The 16,300-nt window shown below is 34.0% G+C and overlaps 1 protein-coding gene across 1 annotated transcript in view; it reads right to left on the bottom strand.

Annotated features, from left to right (window-relative positions):
• Positions 1 to 16,300, bottom strand: part of PTPRQ (protein tyrosine phosphatase receptor type Q) — a 248,128-nt gene that overhangs the window by 186,687 nt on the left and 45,141 nt on the right. Inside the window, exons 18-24 of the mRNA XM_036457041.2 lie at positions 14,379 to 14,539; positions 13,465 to 13,576; positions 12,632 to 12,858; positions 9,964 to 10,033; positions 7,010 to 7,209; positions 5,602 to 5,851; positions 3,632 to 3,760 (exon numbers count right to left, since the gene is read on the bottom strand). Of these exons, the coding sequence (XP_036312934.2) occupies positions 3,632 to 3,760; positions 5,602 to 5,851; positions 7,010 to 7,209; positions 9,964 to 10,033; positions 12,632 to 12,858; positions 13,465 to 13,576; positions 14,379 to 14,539 (1,149 nt within the window). The remainder of the gene's footprint in view (positions 1 to 3,631; positions 3,761 to 5,601; positions 5,852 to 7,009; positions 7,210 to 9,963; positions 10,034 to 12,631; positions 12,859 to 13,464; positions 13,577 to 14,378; positions 14,540 to 16,300) is intronic.

The raw sequence follows: 16,300 nt of genomic DNA, 5'->3' as shown, positions 1-16,300 counted from the left end.
TGTCAATACTACACAAGGCAATCTACAGATTAAGTGCAATCCCTATTAAAATACCAACAGCATATTTCACAGAGCTAGAACAAATTCTCCAAAAATTTATATGGAATAAAAAAAGACTCTGAATAGTTTCAGCAATCTTGATAAAGAAAAACAAAGTTGGGAGAATCACAATACCAGATTTCATGTTGTACTACAAAGCAACTGTATTTAAAGCAACCCGGTACTAGCACAAAAACAGGCAAATAGGCCAATGGAACAGAGCAGAGAACCCGGAAATCAACCTTAGTCATTATGCTCATTGAAAAAGGAGGGAAGAAGATACAATGGAGCCAAGACAGTCTCTCTTCTCTCTTCAATAAATGGTGTTGGAAATTTGGGCAGATATATAAAAAGAAGAAAAGAAATTAGACTACCATACACAAAAATAAACTCAAAATGAATAAAAAAAAGACTTAAATGTAAGATGTGGAGCCATAAAAATCCTTGAAGAAATCATTTGCAGCAAAATCTCAGACATCTCTCATAGCAATATGTTTACTGACACAGCTCCTAGGACAATGGTAGTTAATGAAAAAATAAGCAAATGGGACTATATCAAAATAAAGAGCTTCTGCACTGCAAAAACAATCCATCAATAAAATAACAAGAGTGCCCACTCCATGGGAGAACATATTTGCCAATGATACAGCTAATAAAGGGTTAACCTACAAAACAGGGAACTCGTACAACTTAACAAAAGGAAGATAAATAACTCAATTAAAAAAATGGGCAAAGGATTTCAATAGACACTTCTCCAAAATGGACATGCAGAAGGCCAAAAGGTATATGAAAAAGTGCTCAAAGTCACTGATCATCACAGACATGCAAATCAAAATGACAATGAGGTACCACCTGTAAGAATGGCTATCATTAACAAATCAACAAATGACAATTGTTGGCAAGGATGCGGAGAAAAAGGAACCCTCGTGCACTGGTGGTGGAAATGCAAACTGGTGCAGCCACTGGAAAACAGTATGGAGTTTCCTCAAAAAATTAAAAATGGAACTCCCATTTGACCCAGTGATCCCACTTCTAGGAATATATCCCAAGAACTCAGAAACACCCATCAGAAAGGATATATGCACCCATATGTTCATAGCAGCACAATTTACAATAGCTAAGATTTGGAAATAACCTAAGTGCCCATCAGCAGATGAGTGGATTAAAAACTATGATACCTCTACACAATGGAATACTATGCAGCTATAAAAAAGAAGGGAACTACCATTTAAACCTAGATAGCATTATGCTAAGCAAAATAAGCCAATCAGAGAAAGTTAAGTATCACATGATCTCATTCATATGTGGAATCTAATGACTAACATAAACTGATAAACAAAAATAGACCCAGAGACATAGAAACATTGAACAGACTGTCAAATCTCAGAAGGAAGGGATAACCCAAGGACACAGACAGTGGGTGGTGAAGGCTTGGGAGATAGAGAGGGCAATGGGAGGGAGGAAAGTGGGTATATATAATATTTTCAACAATAAATATTTATTTTTAAAAATCAGTGACAACATTTTATATTCAAATTTAGTCAATTAAAATGCTAAATATTCTCATTTTCATCTATAGAAAATTTTATTTAGAAAACGTTTCTAATTTAGCTTCTGAGAAAAATTCAAGTAGTCCAGCATCAAAATTCCTCAAATCCTGAACTTTTTCACTAAATAGTTCTTTCACCTTCTTGTTGTTGAAACCTGACTGTCCCCTCAAAGGGCTACTTCTGTTCCCTTCAGCCTTCCCAGTAGGTATTTTTCCCCAGAGCCCTTAAGACACGATTAGTCCTTCAGGTGTGGTAAGTGTTTTTTCTGTTCCTCATTACCCTATCATAGGCCATTCTAGCTCCCTCCTTATAAAAGCCTACATTTTTAAACGTGATGTTATAATGGCATCCACTGGCCCTCGTTGTAGTGATCTTCTAAGACTATCAATTCCAATAATTACAGGCTGTTGCTGTTCCTTGTGATTAAGCCCCTATCCAGTGGTCAGCAAACTCATTAGTCAACAGAGTGGCAAACTGTGGCTCACTGTCTAACCCTCCCATTCTTACTCTCATTCTGGATGGAGTACCTACTACTTCAATGTCATTTTATTTAATGCTACCATCTTACTGTGGTGATTTCAATATTTAAAGAGATAATCTTTAAACTACCTTGAGCTCTTTTTAAATAATCTAGTCTGCACTCTATCTCAGTCACTCTCTCATGATCATAACTTTGTTATCGCTATTACCAATAACTGCAAATCCTCCATAACCTCAATAATTCTTGCCTTTCTTATATCATTAAGTTTTTGTTTCTTTCTTCATTCACATCAGACAACAGAGAAGAATTATTTGTTCTTTCTGTGGAGGAAGCCCTGTTAGCTCTGCTTACCCCATTCCCATGCTCTGCTTCTTTCATTGCTTCACTTTGCAGCAAAACTCAAGAATTGTCTGTTACCTACTACACAATGTTCTCTCATTCTCTTGAATCCATCTCAATCAGTCATTTACCCCCACACTTTATTATAACTGTTCTTGCCAAGATTGTTAATGACTTCCATGCTGTTAAATGCATCTTACTTGATTTATCAGTTTTATAGATGAAAAAAATTACCTTGCCAATGTTTTGCAAATTAATTCCAAAAGGTATGTCTCTGTATTGTGTTTGTCTCTATGTTTCAGAAAGAAGAAAGGGTTGGGAGTTGAAGAAAGGACTACCATTTTTTTAAAAAACTGCAAGTATTTCAGGAATGCAAAATAAAGGTTACTCATATGATTCATGAGATTCATAAAAGTTTCACAATGAATAATTTAGAACTCCACTTTTTTCATTCTTCAAAATAAATAATAATATGTGAGTTTATGTTATTTCATTGTTATTTGAATTTAACTTATCTTGTATAACCATAGAAACAATTTTAGATTTTATTTAATTAACTACCAATAATATAGTATCTAAACCCCTCAAAATATCTATGACAAATAGATGCCAAAGTTCTCCTTGTTCACAGAGATGGAGAACTTGACACCTCATAAAGTTGCTCATATTATTTTCAGAGAGCTCTAACTATTAGAAATGGAATCTTTATTCTAAGCAGAAATCTGAGTTAGTATAATCAAAGAGTATTGTTCTTCATAAATATATTTGTAATCAGAATAACTCGAGGTCTTCTTGTTCAAATATAAAAACATATAGGGCATCCCAAAAAATGTATATATTGAAAAATTATAAAGGAAGCGTTTATTAAAATATATTTCATTTTCAAAATTGAGCTATCAGTTGTTAAAGTATATATACATTTTTGGGGGGTGGGGAGTTCTCTGTATATCTCCTCTAACACTTTTCTTCTTGAGGAGTTATCTTTAGTTCAGCTCATCCTCAACAAATACGGAACATGGATAGTGTTCTGCCTTCTTTATACTTATTTATGGTTTTAAGAAAAATTTTCAAAGAGCCATACCTTCCTTATTACTTCTCAATTATTTGCTTCAATTATAGGGTCTTTTTAAAAGGAGTCTGATACTTAAAAAAATGATACCAGTAACATATTTTATGTAATTCTTATTCTGAAAGGTAAAAAAACAAAACAATGAACACTTACCTGATGGCCCATATAATTCAACTCTATAACTAAATTTCCCTGTAACTGTCATTGGTGGATCACATGAAATTGAAAAGGACTTTCCTGTAATGTTGCCTGTTACACAGTTTTGTGGTGGTCCTTCAGGTACTAAAATAATCACAGAGGAAATGAATAAATAACAGAACAGTTATATATATTTAAAATTAAAAATTACCTGATTAAATACACATAATAAAATATAAAGTAAAAAAACAAAATAAAATATCACAATAACAGCAAAGCGTTTTCTTAACTTAAGAAAAGGAAAAATGGAATAAATTGAATTTGAATAAGACATGCTGGATCATAAGATCAACTTATTTGCAACAATTACTATTCTTATTTAATGCTGCATCTAAGTTTCATTTCTTTATAGTTCAGTGTAGAGTTACATGTCCTGAAACATGTATATGTACATATATATTGCATTCAACAGGCCTGTGTCTGACTTGATATACACTCAACTCCTGGTAGATACAAGTAAAAGCGTCAAGGAAATAACAACCTTCAGAATCTATTGGCAATGATCTTTACTTTTTGTATCAATACTTGTACTTGTTTCTGAGAGAATATTTATAGCCTATAATTAGAATATTCTAAGGTAACACTGTTAACATGTAAAATTAATAATGACAATTTGGTCTATTTTTCACAGATGTTTCTACATTTTGCCCTTTCTTTAAATTAAAATAAAACATTTCAATTTTTTTTTCCAAAACAAATTTTGTGCCTACTAAATCTCACTTTGGGTGACCCTCATGAATTTGTTTTTATTGTAGAAGAAGAAGTAAGGATTATCAAAGAAGAAAATGCTGTGATTCAAAGATGGTTATTAAAATTAAAAAACCCTCAAACTTACATGTAATGAAATGATAAAAACTAACAGCTATGTTACCAGAAAAGAAAATATTATACTATGCTTTAGTGAAATTACTTTACCATCAATAATTTCCAGTAACTTCAAATACTACAAATCACAACTGAATATTTGATACTATATATTTAGTATGGAATTATGTCAGTATCTACATAAATTTACATATATATCCATACTACCATAATTAAATTGATATTTTCAGATCTAGAAATAGTGAATTTAGTGGTAATAATATCTAATTATACTCATTAAATCCTAACACCACTGCCATAAAAACATACTATTACAGTTTCCTTTTTTCACATGAGGAAACTGCAGGGCAAATAGGATACTAATATGTATATTTTTAACTACTGTTTTTATTTAATACTGAAATGTTAATTGCATGATATTTATGCAGGTGATAACTTTACATTTGGTGATAGCAATATCAGTGAGAGAAGGGTATAGGTTATTACAGAAGATGCAGAAGGGAAGGGATGATTATGAATAAGTGCCGAGATCACAGAATAAAAGCTGATCTTAGAATCATGGTCATTAGTTCAAGAATCCTTTCAAATATTTCTGCTTCTAGATGCTTATGTTATAAAAAAAGAAGTGAAATTGAAGATTCTCTAAGTAAGATTTCTATTATCTGTCATTAGGGGGGAAAGTATCGAAAAGGAAGAAATATTTTAACAAAAATCTGTATTTTTTTTAAAAATGAGCCGAAACTGGTTTGGCTGAGTGGTAGAGCGTTGGTCTGCGGACTGAAAGGTCCCAGGTTCGATTCCGGTCAAGGGCATGTACATTGGTTGCAGGCACATCCCCAGTAGGGGGTGTGCAAGAGGCAGCTGGTCGATGTTTCTCTCTCATCTACGTTTCTCTCTCTCTCTCTCTCTCTCTCTCTCTCTCTCTCTCTCTCTCTCTCTCTCTCTCTCTCTCTCTCTCTCTCTCTCTCTCCCTTCCTCTCTGTAAAAAATCAATAATATATATATATATATTTTTTAAATGAAAGGCCTTTCTGTACGTAATTTAACACCCCCCTACCCCCCCCACACACACACATACACAAAATAAATAAAAACCATACCTGATTCTGGTGTTCTGACAATTGTACTATCAATATAACCTGCTTCCGTTGTAACAGCAGAAACTTCAAAAAGGTATGTTGTATAAGGTCTCAAATGCGTCACTACAAAACTGATGGGTTCTTTCCACACGGAGCTTATCTTACTCCGTGCCCACGTGTTCGAGGAGTATGTGGTGCGTGTTGGAGGCGTACTTCTGCTGAGGGTTGGAGAAGGGCTGGTTGTACTCCATAAAAAAGACTCATTATTCTCCTAGTGAATAAAATAAATGTCAATGGGAAAATGTGTTGTCTCTTCACAGACATGAGAAATGTATTTCTTTTTCCTTTATACAATAAATATTATTATTACATTTGTGATATGTGTATGATCACAGAATTTAGTGGTAATAATATAAGACTTTAACAAATTAGCCTATACACATTATGGAAAAAATCTGCTAGATTATACCCTAGAATTATACCCATTTGTGCCTACAGTTTTAGAGCATAATATACATATTGCATTCTTTATACCTTAATCCTTCTTGTGAGTAGGATTTCAAATGGCTTAAAATAAAGGTAAAACTATAACAAAATCATTAGTAAGAATTTCTGAAATTCATGCTAAAAGTACAAGAGCCAAAGAGCTGAAATTTTTCCCTGTTTGTGAAATTTCAAATATGTTTCTTTCTTACTGTTACTATAATTTTTTCTCATAAGCACTCAAAAGATAAAGCATGTGTTGTGTATGTGAGTGCATGTTTGTGTGTGTGTGTGTGTGTGTGTTTGTAAATATTAGAATATATCCAAATTCCACAAAGAAGATTTTGAAACTTGTAAAAATTTGAGCATTTAAAACAAAATTTTGTTTGGCTGCTTCTCCATCAATATTACCACAAAGATTAACAAGATTATTTTTAGAAGAGCATTATTACAGTACTTCTAGGGATTTCCCATTGGTGACTAGAATAATAACAAATTTTTCACCAAATATATGCACAACAAAAATCTACTTTCACAAACTTAACCTTGACAATGCCCATCCTCTCACTTCCTATCACATCTTGTTACTAGTGATAGCCTATACTTTCTTACTTCAGAGCTTTATAAAGTACCCTTCACACAAAATGTGTCTGTCAGACAATCTCCATTTATCCTTTCTCCAAGGCCTATCACAAATGCTAGTCCTGTCAGGAGTCTTTCCTGAGCTCCCTAAGCAATTCTGACATTTTACTCTTGAATTCTCAAACCCTTCTCTTATCCTACTTTGAACACAGCCAACTGTGTGTAACATGATACTATGACCGAATACTATAAGTAATCAAATCGCTATACTTTGGCAAAATATATAGTATCCAGATGCAGGAAACTTCAAGATATACATTTATTTAAAGTTCTTGAGACATAGAAAGTGTTCCATAGTACTTACATTGCATTCTGGCAATTTCCCGGTCAAAATGTCCTCTACTCTGATGGAGACATCTTTCACCACTATCCCACTTCTTGCATGTTTGACACTAATCTTGAAACTGGTAATTTTGCCATTTGGTTGACGGGGTAAGTACCAAATCAGGTTTACTGCTGAATAGTTGAAGGCCTCCACCGTCAGATTTACCACTTTTCCTGGAGCTGGGGAAGTGAGAGGGATTACAGGGGAAGTAAAAATAACGTTATAAAACTTAGAATGCCAGTTATATAATTTTAGGATATTACACTTCCCATGTTATATGAAACTAAATATGTAATACATTGGGGAAGAAGGGGATCTATTGCAATACTTGCATGAGAGGTTTTGAAATATATTTAAATAACTTCTGCCCAAAATAAAGAACTAGAAATTAGGCCCATAGTGCTGTGTTTAAGGGGTAGATAAGTTTAACTTCAAGACTATTTGATCAACACATCTATCAATATAATAATAAAAGGGTAATATGCTAAGTAGACCAGACATCTTCCTGGAGATTGTTCCTGACAAAGACAGGGCCGGAGGGAAGCCAGCCCAGGTCCCAGGTGCCTGTGGGCGGCTGGAGGAGGGAAGCCCAGGTCCCAGGTGCCAGAGGGAAGCTGGTTCCAGCAGCCAGGGAAGGGAAAGCCTACTTTTGCAGGTATTTTAGTACATCGGGCCTCTAGTCTAATGATAAACTACTTCAAATATGTCTGAAAAATTCAATTATTAGCTGTTTGTGAATATACAAAAAATAACTAAAATGTGAATCTCTCCTCAAAACCTTTTGGAATTATACAGATTCCCTAGGTAATTAAGAAATGGCAAATTAAAACAAATATCCACCAATTACACCAAAAAGCATTTCTAGAATGTTTAATATCTAGTGTCTAACATAAAGTGGATAACACCCAATTGGTTGTGATTGTTACATTTTGAGTTTCACACACCCCCAAAATTAATTTTCATCAGAATTTATGGTACTTTGGTTTCAATTATTCATAATCTGCAATAATAATAATCTATATATTATTTTAATTGGAATGAGACAAACATAAGTGCAGAATGAAAGAAAATTATGCCTATTAATTTCAAGAAAAATTATACAAAACTGACTAAGTAGAGTAAGTAATCAAGATCCTTCAGAATATTGAACAAACATGACAAGTCACTATTGAAAGAAATAAAAACAAAATAAGGCATTTGGGGTAAAACATTATAAGTGATACAGTTGCCTAGTATTAAGATACCAAATAACAGAATTTAGGTGCATGTTGTAGAAAAGAATGATAAAATATGATTTATAAATGAAAACCACATAAATATTAAAAAAAAAAAAAGTTTGGCCTTGGGAGAGGGGCTATATGTAAATGATATGATAAACAGTACAAACTAAGAAACTTAAGGACAGCTACAATGAGATACCATCTCAGACCTGTCAGAATGCTATCATCAACAACAAATCACCAAATGACAAGTGCTGGCGAGGATGCAGAAAAAAAGGAACCCCCGTGCATTGCTGGTGGGAATGCAGACTGGTGCAGCCACTGTGGAGAATAGTATGGAGTTTCCTCAAAAAAACTAAAAATGAAACTCCCATTTGACCCAGTGATCCCAATTCTAGGAATATATACCAAGAAACTATTAATTAGGAAGGATATATGCACCCTTATGTTCATAGCAGCACAATTTAGCATAGCTAAGATTTGGAAACAGCCTAAGTGCCCATCAGCAGATGAGTGGATTAAAAAACTGTGGTACATCTACACAATGGCATACTACACTGTGGTAAAAAAATAAATAAATAAATAAAAATAAAAATAAAAAATAAAAAATAAGGAATTCTTACCATTTGCAACAGCATGGACAGAAATGGAGAGCATTATGCTAAGCAAAGTAAGCCAGTTGGAGAAAGATGAAGATCATTTGTGGAATATAATGAACAACATAAACTGATAAACAAAAACAGATCCAGAGACAGGGAAGCATAGATCAGTAGGGGAGGGTGGGGGTAAGGAGGAAAGATCAACCAAAAGACTTGTATGCATGCATATAAGCCTGACCAATGGACACAGACAACAGGAGGGTGAGGGCATGCGTGGGGGTGGGGAGGGACAAAGGGGGGATAAGGACACATATGTAATAACTTAATCAATAAAGAAAAATTTAATAAAAGAAAAAGAGTTTGAAGGCTTGAGGTAGAGGGTATGGGCAGGCTAGAAATGGTCAATAGGGGAGAAACGGGGAGATTATGAGAAATAGAGATTTGACAATAGAGATTTAAAATAAATAAATAAATAAATAAATAAATAAGATTTTTCCTCACTGCCACTAGAACAATAGAGGCATCTTTAAATTGGTTTGGTAGTGACACATGTTATGGATAATATTATAACTGTTAAAATCCATATTTCTAAAAATTTAATGTCATATAAATGCATATGATGATGTTAACTGGAGCATGCAGGATATAAATATGCATAAATGGCACAAGCCTACCTTTATTATATGCAGTTATATATAAATATATATATAAATATATAAATATATATATATATATATATATATATATATATATATATATATATATATGGAGAGAGAGAGAGAGAGAGAGAGAGAGAGAGAGAGAGAGAGAGAGAGAGAGAGAGACACCAGTCAGAAATGTACCAAAATGAAAATATTAATAGGATACTTTGTAAAACAGGACAATGAAAAATTTTCATTTCATGCTTTTTATTTTATTTTTTTAGTTTTTTAAGATAACATTTGCTTTTATAATCGGAAAGGACAATATATAGTTTAAGAAATAAATTATCTAAGAAGGCTCTAAAATAATTAAATGGTCATGCTATTGAATATTTTATTCATTTTAGCAACAAATTAAGTAACAAAAACTCATAACTAAGTTAAAGTAGAAAAAAATGCTTTAAGAAAATTACCGCTTTCTGCAGTTTGGAAGAGAAATGGATCACTAAACACCCCAACGCCAGCACTGTTTTCAGCAGCCACCTGGAGGAGATCAAAATAATTATGTTCAAAAGTTTTTCTCTCCAGTTAAACAGAACCTGAAATAATAAAACTTTGACTTGTCTTATTATTTGGCAAATGATAAAGACCCTTTTCCTCTCATTCTTACAATATACCCAAAATGTAAGGCATATACAGAGTTGTCCATATTTCCATTTCCCGTAAGGATGTATTTGCAGCATAGTTTGATTCAACAGATTTCTCATATTCTTAATGGAAAAATTAATAATCAAGTTTTATAGCCTAAGCTAACAATTACCATTTAAAGTGCAACTTCTATGTACAAGGAAATCTTCAACTTTATAAATCTCAATTTAGCCACATAATCAAAACATAAGGCATTATTGTCAACAATTTATAGGTGAGAAAACTAGTTGAGAGAGGTCAGATAATTTGCCCGAAGTCATACAGGAATAAGTAGTAGAACCAAAATCCAGCTAAAATTTGCCTTATTTTTAAAGTTCAATCTCTTTCCACTAGTATAGTCACTCTATGCAAGATCTACAATTATTTCTGTAACAAATACAAAACCATAGCTATAGTATCTGGCTTTAGAGTTTACAATTTAATCAGGCAAATAAACACTCAGGAAAACACTTTTTAAAATAAGCAGATCTTTGCTCTAACTGGTTTGGCTCAGTGGATAGAACATCCGCCTGCCAACTGAAAGGTTCAAGGTTCGATTCTGGTCAAAGGCATGTACACCTTGGTTGCAGGCACATCCCCAGTAGGGGGCGTGCAGGAGGCAGCCGATTGATGTTTCTCTCTCTCATCGATGTTTCTGACTCTCTATACCTCTCCCTTCCTCTCTGTAAAAAAGCAATACAATACATTTAAATATAAAAGTAAGCAGATCTAATTAATCATTTACACTAAGGATTCTAGAATTTAAGAGAAGAAAAAGTTCTTTTTGAGTTGAATAGCTAGTCAAATGGAAAAGACAGAAAAAATTGTCATTAAAAGAGAGCAAGACTCAAGGTCTTCCCAATACCATACCAGAGTCAGACAACCTTGTTTTCAATTGCACCTCTACCAATTCCCAGATAAGTAGATTTGGTCAATTAACTTACCTGATCTAAGTCACATTTCCCTTTACTTCAATATGGCAATAATAATGTATCTATATCCTAGGATTGTTCTGAGGACTAAATGAAATAGCACATGTGATATACTTAACAGGATTTTTCCATTATCATATAGATTTTATACCTACATTTTGAAGATATCAAATGTAACATGCCAAATACCTTTTGGAATTCTGCATTGGCTAACATTTATCACCACAGTGTAAAGGACTCAACAATGATTTATAAAATGTGGAATGAAAAGAATAAGAGAATTCAAAGGAATAAAAATTCAAACTCCATAAAAATAAATCTAAGCATAGCTAAGTTGGCTAAGTAGCTCCTCATATCACATTAAAATATAAACTTTACTATTACATTCAACAGGATATTTCTCATAAAATAATCTGAAAATAAATTAGCCCGTTAATAGAAAATATCTGTAGTATGTCATTTTCAGATGTCAGTTAGGAAATGCTTTCCCATTGTTTAACTCACATTTCTGCACTAAAATTATTGTCAACATTTTTTATTTTTGACCTCTCTATCAGTAAAAGTTTGTTTTTACTTTTCTCATTTGTGAGATCCCCAATTTTGGTATATGCTCTCCAGTTCTTGTTGTTGTTGTTGTTGTTATTATTATTATTATTATTATTATTATTTCACAAATAGGCATAATTCCAGTAGGAAAAACCCTCCAGGCAAACCCCTCCATCATTTCTAACCATTTAGAAGGTCATCCCAGTTATGTCTGTTCACATGTTTATACAAATCTAACAGATTTTTTTCTCAACATTCAATTACCTACAATGATCAAAGAATATTTTGATGTTATGCTGATAGTATAGAACAAGAAAACATCTGTACCCTTTACCACCTCCCTAGAAATATCACAGATATCTCTTAATTGTAAACATTTTCATACGGCCTAACTAATTTAGGGTAGTTTTTCATAGGTTACTCTTTATTTTATTTTCAAATAAGATGTTAAATTTTGCATATTAAATGTTGTAAATGATTAAACATTTTTATTAGCACAAATACACAGTAAATTATCAGGAAATATTAGTGGATGAAGCTTATTTGAATTCATGGTTCTTTGGAAAACTGGCTCGTTAGTTACTTCCATTATCCAAATTTCCAATAACAGACATACAAATTCAACAGGATTCAGAGAAAAAATAACAAAGCTAACTTTGATTTTAATTAAAAAGTAGAACATTTTCACTTATAAACCCTAAGTTATTTAATTTAAACTTGATTTATTCTTTGAAAAAGTCACTAAGCCAATGCTTTTAAAAATAGATCAATTACATAAATGCACATAAAAATGAAAGAGGATTATAATATTTGTTCGTTTTAAAAGCCCTGATGGGCACTGAGGTCATGATTCAAATGGTCATTCCTCAGGCACTTCTGTGCTGCTGTAAAGGCTTGACCAGATGGGAAAAGCTCCTTTACCTTTAAAATAGAAGCAATATTTTAATACTAAGTTACTGTTAAAAAAAATTATTACCTTGATTTCATATGTTGTTCCAGGATTAAGGTTAGTAAGAAGTACTTCCAGACTGTCTGGCTTTGCTCTAACTTGTGTATATGCTGCTTGCATCCATGGACAAACTTCCTTATACTTCACAACATAAGAGGTAATCCTTCCATTTGGATTGGGGGGTGTATTCCAAGATAGAAGAATCCCAGCAGAACCCACTCTTTCTCCTGCCAGGAAGACTGGAGGCCCTGGTTCTATTAAAACAAAACCATGTTAAATTATTGTATGTTCACAATCCTAGGTAAGGAAAGTACATGCAAATGTACACTTGTGAAGACAAATGGTCTCTTAAATGTAAATGTATCCTCCCTAGAACCAAGAGAAAAACAAAAAGATTAAGTGCTTTGGGAAATACCAAAAACATTCTTTTATAAGAATGTAAAAAAAAAAAAAAATGGAATGCTACTAAATACTACATGCCAGATATACTTTTGATGCCAGATTATTTTCAAAAGAAGCTTCCTTGTGCCAGTCTTACACACAAAACTGAGAAAACAAGAAATAGTCTTACAAGCTGAATAATTCTTTCTTAGCAAGGACAGTGAGCTTATTTTCAGGCTCTCCATTATTCAAATTTTACAGTCTCTGATCCATTTCATGAACAGGTATAGAATAGTTACCTTTAGTCTTTGAAAGAAAAGGACAGGAAAGAACCAGTAAGATGAAGGTTCTAAACAGACCACTTTCTTAAGTTTGCTTTAATCACCAAACTGCTCCAGTGCATATGATGTCCATATTGCTAATAAAAGTGTTTCCATCCAATAGATTTATACTGGCTCCAAATAGAAGCACATACTCACTCGTTACATTCGTTGTCACTGTTCTGCTAACAGGTGAGCTGTATGTTGTAGCAGAAATTGAAGAGATAGTTACATCGTACCTAGTGCCAGGAACAGCATTGGAAACATCAACCTAGAACACCAAAAACAAACAATGGCAATAAAACTCTTCCTGGAAAGCAAGAAAGCTAAAATAATGAGTCTATCACAGTCAGAAAAAAAATAAAGCAACTTGGCTGTATAACTCTGCACTGTTTAAAATATCACAAGTTTCACAGTATTATAAAATACAAGTGTGCTCTATCACACAACTATTCACACAAACAAAAAAACTTACAAAACACACGGCATTATAGAACACCAAATATGCATTTCCACCTACGCTAGTTCATTGTCACGAGAAACAACTACTAATTAAGAGTCATAAATCCATAGCCCATGGCTCAGCCCTCATTTTGATGAGTGTGTACAAAATACCTGTGTCTCTGAAGTTCCAACAAAAACTAAAAAAAATAGGATGAGAATATCCATCGCTATTACATTTTTCAGGCAGTGGAATCACATTGATGGCTCTGGAGAGAACTGTTGCCCACATTAATGATTTACAGGCAGATCCTCCTGGCAAGTACACAATTCATGAGCCTGGATTACTCAATAGCTCTGCCCTCTCTTTGTTAAACTATTCATGAAGCCTTGGATGGCTGGCTGCAGGTTCAGGGTAGTCTTTAAAAAAAAAGCGGGGGGAGGGGGATAAGGACATTGCTAGGGTAACAGTCCAGTGATGCTGAAACTTACACCCCTCAATCCAGCAACAGTGTTTCTGTCTCCAACCTGTGCTTCTTTTGAAAACACTGAATGAGTTTCATACGAACTTTCCTATGAGGACCAAATATAAGTACAAGTGGGCCCGGCAAGTGTGACGATGAAAACTATACCTGATACTCTCCGCCTCCCAGATCTCTGGTGGCAGCAAAGCCGCGGTCAGGAACCAGATCCACACGAAACCCCTCCACGCGGCCCGAGGCCAGGCTCCAGCGCAGAGAGAAGGAATGTGCGGAGATGTTGAAGGCTTCCAGTTTCTCCGGCTTTTCCGGCGCTGATATTGAGAAATTAAGAGTTTTCAAATGGTTATTCACCGACAACTTCAAAAAAAAAAAAAAAAAGAAAGAAAATCAATAAGCTAAGGGTCACGTTTCAAACTAACCACATTGTTAGAAAGCGTGCAGTCCTTTACATTTTGTCTAGCCATAGGAAGGTGCTGGGCATGCATATCATGCCTTTAACAAGAACTAATTTTTAAGTAAAATGATCAGAAATTGCATATCGACTTAGGTTATCTGTCTCTGGGATTTTTATTTATTTTATTTACTAAAATCTGTTGGTGGACCAGATTGTTTTTTAAAGCTTGGCTGAAATAGAAAAATTGAATCATTCTTATAGCAAAGTAAGTACAAACTATCCAATTATCTGGATATTTACCAAATAGAAGACAATTGGGGGAGGAGGGGAATGTATAACCAAAACCTGGCAAATTTTTTAAAGGTTACAAATTCTGATATTTAGTTAAATGTTTCTTTTTATTAAAGGAAAGCTAAGTTTTCAGAGGGGAGAGGAAATATGATAGTTTTTAACCTGGTCTAACTGTCCTAGCTATTTCAACCATAATTTTCTATCTTTGTTTCCTCTGTTTTCAAATTTTTTCTTAATGCTGCCTGTACCTCCTTGAAGGGAGTTTGAGACATTAAGTTCTGCCGGATTGGTTGCCAATGACTTATTTCCATTTTACCTTTAGTGCAAATTTCAGACAAACAATATATGGGAGGGAGAGAATTTATGAGGACAAGTATGTGAAAAACATACAACAAAAAAAACATACACACCCAATTTAACACTGTTTTCAGAAGAAAGGAGTCTGGGACTAATAATTGAATTCTATTTACCATTTAAAGCCCTCCCCCCTCCAAGATCATTTGAATGAATATAATTTTTAAATGTACTTTCCCTAACAAATAATGGCACATTGCATAAAACAGAAATCTTAACATAACAAGTCAGCTTCTCTTTTGAGGGAGGTGGGAGGGAGATACTTTTAGAATTATTTTTTATTCCCTTTGAAAGTTCCTTTATTGCTTATAATGCTTCCCTAGTACCTGAAACTGATATCAATTAATTAACTTGCACCACGGCATTTTCAAAGATACATTCTCTCGGCATCTCCAAATTGCCCACAAAATGAGCACTACTCTTTAGAAATATTGCAATCCTGGCCTGTGCAGCTCAGTTGGTTGGAGTGTCATCCCTTGTCCCAAAAGGTGGTAGGTTTGATTCCGGGTCAGGGCACATACTTGGGTATTGGGTTTGTTCCCTATTAAGGCATGAGCTGGAAGCAATGGACTCTCTCTCTCTCTCTCTCTCTCTCTCTCTCTCTCTCTCTCTCTCTCTCTCTCTCTCATCAATTAAAAAAAATAGAATTATTATAAGCCCAAGGTAAAAGATCAGGGAAATGCCCAGTTTGTGATGGGTACAATTCCTTTGTTGTTCATAGCTGCTGGCACTTTCCCTGGATCATTGCGCACACAGACCTGTGTCCTTGGTATTCTTTTAGTCAGCCCACATTAAAATAGACAAAAAGTCTAACATGACAAAAACCCAATTAACTACTACCAACCCTGACTGATTTATTTGAGGGCTAATACTGTTGCTTCAAGGGTCCTGGAAAATAGCTAATATCCATGAAGTCTTAGGGAAGAATCTAGAAAAAGACCTCAGCAATCTGATTTGGTGTTTTGGTGTTTTGGAAGAAAAAGGACGACAGGAGAAGTGGAGGTCTGCTTACTGAGATAGTGGTGAGATAGGA

This window comes from Pipistrellus kuhlii, unplaced genomic scaffold, assembly GCF_014108245.1.
Source record: "Pipistrellus kuhlii isolate mPipKuh1 unplaced genomic scaffold, mPipKuh1.p scaffold_m20_p_3, whole genome shotgun sequence".
Classification (NCBI taxonomy): domain Eukaryota; kingdom Metazoa; phylum Chordata; class Mammalia; order Chiroptera; family Vespertilionidae; genus Pipistrellus; species Pipistrellus kuhlii.
This window is presented reverse-complemented; position numbering and strand designations above follow the sequence as displayed.